At 35.2% G+C, this 11,304-nt stretch overlaps 1 protein-coding gene across 2 annotated transcripts in view; it reads left to right on the forward strand.

Moving 5' to 3' along the window:
- Positions 1 to 11,304, forward strand: part of MS3_00008358 (uncharacterized protein) — a gene marked incomplete at its 5' end in the record, with an annotated part of 190,353 nt that overhangs the window by 178,147 nt on the left and 902 nt on the right. For both annotated transcript variants that reach the window (XM_051216720.1, XM_012936397.3), the window contains 4 exons: positions 434 to 1,065; positions 2,824 to 2,940; positions 8,665 to 8,823; positions 10,666 to 10,702. Coding sequence is in view for 1 of the 2 variants with exons in the window: in XM_012936397.3 (XP_012791851.2) it covers positions 434 to 1,065; positions 2,824 to 2,940; positions 8,665 to 8,823; positions 10,666 to 10,702 (945 nt within the window). The remainder of the gene's footprint in view (positions 1 to 433; positions 1,066 to 2,823; positions 2,941 to 8,664; positions 8,824 to 10,665; positions 10,703 to 11,304) is intronic.

The raw sequence follows: 11,304 nt of genomic DNA on the forward strand, positions 1-11,304 counted from the left end.
ACGCGACGGCGTTTGAACCGAACGGTACTGGGTTCAAGTTCCAGTGTGAACATCAACTCTGAGATGCCAGGTACATCCAGCTAACGAGTCCCAAACAGGACGAAGTGACACGCGTCCTGAATTCCACTGCTAGCCACTATCCATCATTGCTTACAGTTCTTGTGACTTCAATCTATATCGAGACAGTTCGCACGGGATACACATATAACAACATGAGATTGATCAATTACAGTACTAAATAACAATCGGAAGATACAAGTAAAACAGCATCAAATGAATATTACTTTAAAACTAAATTTACATGTTATTAAATTCATTTGAAATTCTTAAAACAATCCCTAATCTATGATCAATTCTAATCATTATACAAGTAGTTGATATGTTTGTCAAAACTTTTTTTCTTTTCTTTTCTTTCTTTTTTTGTTTTTTAAAGGAATGATGATATAATCAGTTCAACATTATATCTAACTCAAGTTTTTGATAAAAAATCCCCTAGTGACAAACAAGTACAACAAATAGATAATAAAATAAATAATAATCCAATTGATTTATGCCAAGATAATCCTTTTATGTATACAATATATGAAATGAATCCGTTTAATTATAAAAACAATCATACCATTACTAATACTAATGATGATAGTGATAACAGTAATAACAGTACTACCACTACTACTAATAATAGTATTCAAGATACATCAAGTACTTTAACAAAACACTACTCGACTAATATTCTCCTTAATAATAATAATAATAATATTCCAATCGATTTATCATTGTTACAACAGCATGATGTATGGTCTTCCCCAAATGATTCCATTAAATTAATCAATTCAAATAGTGATGTAATAATGAGACAAAAAATTGAAACTGAATTTCAACAATATAAAGAGAATAAAGAACTATCATTAAGAAACTATGAAAATAATAATTATACTAGTGAATCTAGTAATGATACAATGGAAATACAAATTATATCGAGCGATGAAGATAACGTTCATAATAATACCACTACTATTAATGATGATGATGATATTGATATGAAGGTGACAGCATCTATTCAAGGTAACGTTCACTTTTTTTGTCATTACCGGTGAAAATTACTAAAATAGTTTGAGGCTAGACATTAACACTGTTGGATGTCGACTGGCTCAGTGATCTATAGTAGATTGAGCGTTCACGAGCGAGACTGAAGGCCTTAGGTTTAAATTTCGTGAGTGGGATCGTATATGTGCACTGCCAAGGAGGAGTACCATGATGGGACGAAATGGCCATCCAGTACTTTCAGGTTTTCCATGGTGGTCTAGCTTCAATTTACTCATGATCTCAACTATTGAAATTATTACAATCTCCACAAAACCCCTTCTGATACTTATATATAATAATTATTTTTTTTACATACAATGATTCATAACAGAAATGGATAATTTTATTCTCTGAGCTGGATGGTATGGTGGTGGAGCTTTCATCGATCTTTTCTCAACGACATTATCAGCACAAACTCCAGGCAGAAGCAATGGAGAATTAATTTGTCATCGACAACTATTAAAAGAGTAATCAGAGTTTAATAACACATAGATAATTGACTTTGATGATTATAAGGTTGATAAAAAATACAAAAGAATATATCAAAATAAGATAAAGTGTAGTGATATGAAAGATAATTCTTCACCTAAGAAATACAGACAGGAAGATGAAGAGTGAAGAGGAAGTCCACCTAGGAAAGTTGGAAAACCCTGATTCCCAACCAATAGTGCACACGAACTCCATGATCCTGAAGGAACAAATGACATATGAACCAATCGTTGGTCACCAGCTACCATGGGACTGCATCACTTTACGTTGCCCCACTGCCTCGTGGATCAGACCTTTAGGTCATAGGCCCGGGGTGTGGCCCCCTAAGAAAACCACCTGCTTCAGTTTAAGCACCCGGGCAGTATCCCAGCCTTCACACAAATCGAATGATTTATGAGGCGCATATCCATTTGGTGCCTCCTTGTACCCATGTTTATGTTTTATATAAATAAGTAGTAAATAAGTGAAGAACGAAAACCAATAGCGTCTTAAAAGTTAATTTAGAAAAATATAAAGAGATGTTAAGATCATCATAAACTAAGAGACTGAACAAAATGCTCCTAAGCACATATAGATCAGGTTTGAACTGATAATATGTTTGGAAAGAGTATGATTCATAGATACAATATAACAAAGCCTACAAGAACACATTCTTCTTGTTAAAATATCTTCATCTTCTTATAGTGATTCAGTGGGGGATTTTGTTTACTTTAAAATCAGCACACATAATTATAAGAATATTTACTGATTTTATAGATCATTCATCTGTCAATGGTATTGATTTTTCAATCAGTCAGTCAATCAGTCAGTAACAACGTAGAACTTCGTACGTACGTGCATCAGTTCGAGTTGCCATACCACATTAGCACAGAGATGCAGATGTCGATTCAAATCCCGTAGTGGTAGAGGTAGTAAAAGTATAAGCAGTAATCGAAAAGATTAGGGTTTGAAGATGTTATTCAAGGAGTATAATCCAGTGCAATAAATTGGGAAAGAGGAAAAAAGGGACATGAAGGATTCAGAAGATTAGAGTTTGGGAGAACACAAAGAGTATATGCACCTGCGCCATTGCAAACGATTTTGAGCCATGTCATTCAGGGTCTCTAACCATCGGTTGCTATCATCTCGCGGTCCCCAACCAGGTAGTCTACACCTACCAACATGGTTCAGTTCACTCTTCAGTGACTTATTCCTCAACATATACCTATTATTATTATTAATTTATTTCCGATTCTTTTTTCTTTATAGAAATTAATGATTTATCGTTGAAATCTAAAAATTATCATCATCATCATCATCGTCAGAAGCCTGAAAAATTGATTAGTCCACTTACATCACAACAATTACAACATTGTCTCAATAAAGGTAAATAATAAATATTATGATAAAATATATATATATGATCTATACGAATATTCGTCAAGATTAGAACGAATAGTTTGACAGTAATTGAGCACCGAGTATAGAGAAGTCATTATATGTGAAAATTATATTTGAAATATTCTCAGAGATTGAAATATAACTAATTCCAACGTTTCGTCCAGCCAACTTGTCTGGACTTCTTCAGGGTAATAATCAAAATCAAAATTATCAAAGAAATATATAGCTTTTTAACAATCAGGATTATACTGTGTTAAACCAATCATATTTGGAAGTTGATTTTTGTAAAATGAGTCAGTTAACTACAAATCATGTGAAGAAATCAGCTACATGGAAATACTTAACTGAGTAACAAATCGTATGTGTGTGAGTGTGTGTAGGTATGTATGTATGTGTGAGCTCATATAACACAATTTATTGATTGTAAACAATATAATCTATTTTTGTGTTACATCTATAAAGAAAAATAAGAGAATATGTCAAGGTCAAGTGATACTACTTAAATTAGTTACAAGCCAATATAATCGGATGTTTTGGTGACCTGCGAAAGAAAAAATTCAGAAATAAATTTGATTGTAAATTCATGCGGACACTTATCATTATGGTGTGATATGATTTTAAACAAAACCATGGATAGCTCAGAATCAATTAGACGATTTGGACTTCGCAGATGACCTAGCCCTCCTATCGCATACACACGAACAAATGCAGATAAAAACAACTCGTGTAGCAGCAGTCTCTGCATCAGTAGGCCTCAACATACACAAACGTAAAAGCAAGATCCTCAAATACAACGCGGAGAACATCAATCTAATCACACTTGATGGTGAAACTTTAGAAGATGCGGAATCTTTGATATACCTGGAAAGTATCATTGATGAACAAGGATGATCGGATCCAGATGAAAAGGCGAGGATTGGCAAAGAAAGGGCCACATTTCTTCAATTGAACAACAAATGGAACTCAAAACAACTGTAAACCACCGTTAAAGTCAGAATCTTCAATACGAACATCAAGACAGTTCTACTGTAAGGAGATGAAACTTGGAGGATTACTACAACCATTATCAAGAAGGTATAAGTATTTATAAATAGTTGTCTTCGCAAGATACTCAACATCCGTTGGCCGGGTACCATCAGCAACAGCCTTCTCTGGGAGAGAACAAACCAGCAACCAGCTGGAGAGCAAATTAGGAAGCGATGATGGAAGTGGATAGGACATAAATTCAGGAAATCAGTTAACTGCATCACGAGGCAAGTACTGACTTGGAATACCGGAGGGAAGCGGAAAAGAGGAAGGCCAAAGAGCACAGTACGTCGGGAAATGGAAGCCCAAATGAAAAGGATGAATAACAACCGGAAGGAACTGGAAAGGATTGCTTAGAGCAGGGTTGGATGGAGAGTGCTGGTGGGTGGCCTATGCTCTACCACGATGAGTAACAGGCGTAAGTCAGTAACATTTTAAACAAAGTCTACGACTAGAAAAGAAAATCCTGGAAATGATGTGATAGTAGCATTACACCATATTGTTGGAAATAGGTGTCTACTTAACCTAGAAAAACTACAATAAATAACAGCAAAGTTAACATAGCTCAGTTAGATCTATAGATGTTTCAAAAAAGACCTATTAAACTATTTAAATTATAGAGTTTGGAAACTGTGAGTTACGGTTTAGTGGACGAGAACACAAGTGGAGACAATCGAATGCATTAGAACATAAAATTACAGAATCTCTTAGTAAAATCTGAGAATCATATAGTAAATACTTTATTTGCAAAATGTCAATCAATTGTCTCCGACTTGACCGTTCCTTCGTTTCCATACCAATTGCTTTCTGTTCCTATTCTTTCCTCCTTGATCTTCTTGGCCTTCTGTTGTCAGACATCCTATTCCTAACTAGCGTTATATACTACTTATGTCGATAGAAGTGGCACACACCACAAGGGTATCAGGTAAAACAAAGATTAACAATTATTTCTTTTTATGAGTAAATCAAGTTTTTTGAAGCTTTCGAAAATAATCAAAAACTAAGTCTTAGTTGTTCATCAATCATTTGAAAGGATTTTATGTTACTCACCAAGTGTATCCAAGATATGTTCAGAAATTATATTATTCAACTTCTTTACTCCTTTTTTGAAACAACCTCTTGTTTCTTCTCATTCTAAAATATAATTGCTTTAGAAAGTACAGATCAAGTTTTAGCTGCGATTTACAATATCATGTAAAGGGTACAATGGGCCTTTAATTTGTTTATTGAATATTACTGGTCTCATGACATGTTAAGCTCTAATTACTGAAATATCAAGTCGTCTGCCCAATGCTCACCTAACAATACCACGTCCTACAAATTGAAGCGGTTAAACGTCGCTTCCTAATGACCCTCTCACACAAATTTAAACACAGCTCAGTATTTCAGGCAACATCTATAACATTGAACTAGTTGGACAGAATACGAATTCATTAAGCATTCCATATAATTGACCTTGTTAATGAGTTTTAACCAGCACAAAATGTATGTTATTGCTTTCTCATCGATTATTTGAAATCATTCAACAGCAAACAAATTTCAGTGTGACGCCAAGTAACTGAACCTATTGAAGACCTTGACTAGACTATAGTTTGTATTAAGGCTCAGGCAATGTGAAACTGATCACCATTCAATTATCAATAAGTGTCAAGATTATTACATAATTATAAATCATGACAGTTCAACAAACTGCATTAAATGCTTCATTTACAAATCTTCCATCAATTTCCCTTTACATTCTGTATGATTTTTCTAATTCATAATTTCTTTCTATTTCCTTTTCTTTTTTCTTCAATTCGATCTTCATAGATACTTCTGCTGCTATACGTTTCTCTTCTGATTAGTGTTATATACTACTTATGCTGAAAGACAAGTAGTATATGCCACAATAGTTGTGATACTTTCTATTTATCAGAAGGGGTTTGTGGAGATTTTTAGAAATTTTCACAGATTGAAATTATGAGTCAGTTGAAGCTAGACCACCATTGAAAACCTGGAAGCACTGGACGGCCGTTTCGTCCTAGTATGGGACTCCTCAGCGGCGCGCATTGAAGTTAGATATTAACACCGCTGGATGCCGGCTCAGTGGTCTAATGGTTAGGTGCTCGCGCGCGAAGCCAGTAGGTCCAAGGTTCGGGCCCCGTGTGGTGCGGGATCGTGGGCGTGCACTGCTGAAGAGTCCCGTACTAGGACGAAGCGGCCGTCCAGTGCTTCCAGGTTTTCAATGGTGGTCTAGCTTCAACGGACTCATGATTTCAATCTGTGAAAACTTTCTATTTACACAGTACATAATTTTATCGATATACTAAGTTGATGAGAATCTGATATCTGTATTTATTAGAACTTTTTTTAAAAATTAGTTTAAAACTTAAAGTGTAAACAATACTTAGTATCTATCCAACCTATAGGGTTTAATATGACTGACTAGATAAGTAAAACAGTAAATTGAGAAACTTATTCTAGTCAAATTGTATATTCGTTTTAGTATTGAATCAAACTGATTCAATCTGACACTATTAAATTTAGAACTAACTGATTCATAATAGACAAAATGATATTTTGATATGTAATGAATATATGGACGTATTTAAAAACAAGTTTAGCGTTATATATTCATTTACTTATCTGTTCAAGAAAGTCTCTTAAATATTCCTTATTTACCCGACCGTTGTTGCTACTTTGACGTGGTAGTCGGGCTCGCCTATCGTAATGAACCAATCGAGGTATACTAGCTGGAACAATCGTTTGTTAATGTCCTACCATGCCAGACAGGTAGGTTGAAGAACAGTAAGACCAAAAGCATCAAGCCCAAGGCCCCAAGGTGAAGTCGTACTGCTGACTATACAGAGGTGTGACGACAGTAAAGTTTTTCCTTCAGAAAACCAGCATAACAGTGATGCTACCTTCCCACAAGGAGTGGTGGAGTCAGAAAAGATCGACCCTGAAAATACACACCTCGCCTTATCCCACGGATTTCCTTCTCGGGCGATAAGGTCTCAACAAGTACGAAGCTAAGACGGCCTCAAGCAGTTGTTCCTTGAGCACTGCGTTCACGCTTTCAAATCACCAAGACCACCTCTAACCCAATTTTTTTCAGGTGCCTCTACAAGAATCCTTACACGGTGTGGGCAACCGGGAAGTGATAACCACCCTCGTACCTCTAACAGCACTCAAGATCATTGATTCCTTATTTAAATACATTATGCATCATAATTCAGAAAGAGGAAACTTTTTAGGAATGTTTCTTTTTCGTTGATTAGCCTTTTCTAGTGAAATTATATTTTACACTATGCTAGAAAGTTTAATCATGTCGTTCTTTATTGTTTTGTTTGCTAAATTTCATCATTAACATAAATGTAAACAAAGAAGTGAGCAATCACAATTTCTCTATAAGTGACCAATAGTTTCTTGTGTTGACAGTGAATTTCCATGATTGTTGTCAATAATTGTGCCACCAATGTTTAAATGTTTGATCCAGTTACTTTCTTTTTCTTCACTCTGACTTTTTACTTTGTCGTTATTTCTAAAATCATTTACCTCAGAGAAGGCAACTTGATGAGACTAAAATTTATGGACAACCATTTGAGCGACGCTACAGTGACCTTAAGAGCGTCCATCTAATAACTAGGACCAAATGAGGGTTATAAACCTATGTGAGGAATTCGAATTATGATTTACAGTTGATGGTTAAGGTTAGGAATTAGATTAAGGGTTTTCATCACAAACTGAAATCAGCTATAATGACAAAGTTCTATTTATCCAAATGGATGGGTGAATTTTGAGCCGAAATCCGAGATCTTTTATCTTCGTGCATAAATTATAGTTTCGCCGGCAATTTCATAAAAATCATACTCCGGAGTTACATTTTGATGGTTTTGTTTCTTCTCCAGCACAAAAATAAAATACAACATACCCAATTTCTCTATGATAAACTACAATTATTCTGTCATTTTGGGATTTCATATATTTCTAACACTTCGAGTAACCATTTCTAATGTCTCATCATTAGTATTGTGTAATCATTCGTAAACTTTGAATCGCTTATCCCATTATACATCATTATTTTCCTAGAAATTTGATTCATGAAAACTCCACAATCAAACTAAATCGTGTTTGTATTATTCAATGAAATTGATTTTTTATCTTTATTAGTATTTTAGTAGTAAATAATTTTTTTTAAATATAAATTATTTTCTGATTGAAATCATGAGTCAGTTGAAGCTAGACCACCATGGAAAACCTGAGAGCACTGGACGACCGTTTCGTTCTAGTATGAGACTCCTCCTCGTGAGAAAAGTCTCGGAGCTCTGGTGAGCTGTGAACAGTAGAGCTAATCCGTGTCGGGTAGAAACAGGTGTCTACCTCAGTACAATGGAAGATGGTCGCGCAATTTCGTGGATTGGTTGAGGTTAGACATTAACACCATTGGATGCCAGCCGGCTCAGTGGTCTAGTTGGTTAAGCGCCTGGCGCGAGACTGATAGGTCCTTGGTTCGGATCTCGCGGGGTGCGGGATCGTGGACGCGCACTGCTGAGGAATCCCACTATAGGGCGAAACGGCCGTCAAACAGTGCCTTCAGGTTTTCCATGGTAGTCTAGCTTCAATTGAATAATGATTTAAATCAAAAACTTAACAATCTCCACAACCCCTAAACTGATAAATTATTTTCATTCCATTTTTTAGCTCTTCTTAGAGCATCACATAATGGTTTAATTAATTATATTGAATTATTGTTAAATACTGGTGCAAGTATACATGCATTAGATAAATATGGAAGATCATGTTTACATTTAGCAGCAAAATTTGGACATGTAAAAGTTATTGAATATCTCTTAAAGTACAGTGAGTTTCATACAAATAATTAATCTCTCTCTTCATATATTCTTTTTGTTTCGTTATAAATTCAGATAAGAATAACAGTATTAGTAAGAGTTTAAGTTATATTTAAAGAACAAGTTAACTGATATTTGTACTTGGTGGTCGATCAATTGTTATACTTGAAGTAAAAGATATTAGGTTTAAAACCTCATGTGAACATAAATATTGAAATGATGGTATATCTGAATGACAAATGCTAAATTAGACAAGACTTACATCCTAGACATTTGATACTAACTAAATTCCATTTATTATAAAGTTAATAATATTTGAAAAGTATTGATCACTGTAAGTGCTGGAATTGGCTTCGATTGTGTTGTCATGTAACCTTCATCGCCAATTCAAGCTAGTTAGGAAAGTCAATGAAACCGTGTAACACAGAATGACTGTCTCGACCCAACACTAGGACTCTTTAGCGGTGTATTCGTCCAAGATATATTTGCTTATAATACTTGTGAATGAAGGCAATATGCACAGTATGCACATATACCGATGAGAGACTGATCAATTGCAGTCCTAAACATTAATGAGAAGACCCAAGTAAACAATACCAAGTGAATTGAACTCAGAATGTTTATTTTTTTATTTAAGCACAACAATTTTGCGACATTCTAGTAAGAATACAATAGCTTGATTTCTAAACTTTTGTACTTCATAAAAGTCGACTGTACACATAGATCTTCTACTTTCTGGTTTCATTGGTTATCTAGCTGACTTCAGTGGATCGTGTAAATTCAACTTTCAAAACTAAAAGAATTATCAAAATTCCTTTCACTCAAACAATTATATCCAATTATGTATCTTACCGACTGACCTGAGTTCTAAACTTCTAAAAACTCTGTGATTTCCTTATCATTCTCTCTATCCAATATTTCGACATTTCTTCAGTCGAAAGTGTTCATAATCATCCACGTGCATTGATATGAACGATGTCAAATTGTGGCGTTTGACAGCTAGTTGTTCATGCAAACGAAGATGGTGGCGACAACTATTTTATCCAACGTTGTTAATTTACTTTATATTCTGCAATAATGTGAAGGCCATTATTTGTCACCATTTATTAAGATACATCTATATTTGGGACTGATGACTAAACCAAACACTTCTACCTGAAGAGAGGGAGTCCGCTCTCCCTCTCGAAATGCTCTCACATGACCACGCGTATACAGTCACTGTTAGGAAAGTCCTACTCACTGCCTTCTCGTTGGTGTTTACGAAATTGAGAGGACTAAAAGCGAATATCCGGTGCCTTAACCGGGTTGGTGGATAGGGACGATCCATCTACGGGAGTTCGAAAACCCTCATTCCAAACCAATCGTGTACATGGGCTCCATGATCCTGAAGGAACAAATGAAATATGAACCAGTCGTTGGTCACCTGCTACCATGCGACTGCATCTCCTTATGATGCTCCACTGTCTTGTGGGTCAGACCTTTAGGTCGAAGGCTCCGGGTGAGGCCCCCTAAGAAGACCACCTGCTTCAGTTTGGGCACCCGAGCAGTATCACAGCCCTCACACAAATCAAATTAGATTTGTGTGGCACATATGTATCTGGTGGCCCCTTGTAACAATATGTCCAAATAATAATAATAATGTTGTTCAGAAGTAAAATGAAAGCTCCACGACAGCTATCCAGCTCGAGAAACGAGACTCCATCATGTAAAGCTCTAATCAATAAATAAATCTCTGGTTCCCATTCATAGTTCACTGATCCAAGTAATATTTCATTAAAAAGTTTACAATTCACTTAGATTTACACTTATAGATGATTAGATATTAACAGACTAATTGCAAATTTCATTCCAGTTCCAGAAAAACTAATCGACTTACAAGAATATGAAAAGTAAGTACCGACCTTCTAAATTGTTTAATATTTATATATTCTAACTTAAATAAACTCATTAACCAGGTATTTGAGTATACCGAAAAGGGAAACGTGCGGATCAGGCTTCAAAGCAAGGACTTAGTGGCCGAATATAGAATGCCTTGACGAAATCTAGCAACAATAATCATAGACAAGGGAGTATACATACTCCAAGAATAACATATTAACCATTCATCTAGCATGTAGACACGAATGTCCGGAGAAATATCTAATCATTTACTTCTTGTACATGAATTGTATTCGAACTATCCAAGCTTTATTATATGATTATGAAGTTCATAAATAGCAAACATTCATATCTTATTCAAAATCAAATAATACCGAAGATAAGTCTCAATAGCATGGTGCTCAGTCTAAAATACTTGAGGTAATTAACAGTTGAAATAATGGGATAGGAAAATCACGCTAACCGGGAGAACAAAGATAGACACAAATGGTACAGGAGAGCCTCTTGAAAATATATAGTTAGTTAATAAATATCTAGCACTGACCAAAGTAAAAATAGCACAGAAATAGCATCGACCAAGCAATTTGTTTAACATATCAGTCAGAAAGTCTGT

This window comes from Schistosoma haematobium, chromosome 6 (genome assembly GCF_000699445.3).
Source record: "Schistosoma haematobium chromosome 6, whole genome shotgun sequence".
NCBI classification, from domain to species: domain Eukaryota; kingdom Metazoa; phylum Platyhelminthes; class Trematoda; order Strigeidida; family Schistosomatidae; genus Schistosoma; species Schistosoma haematobium.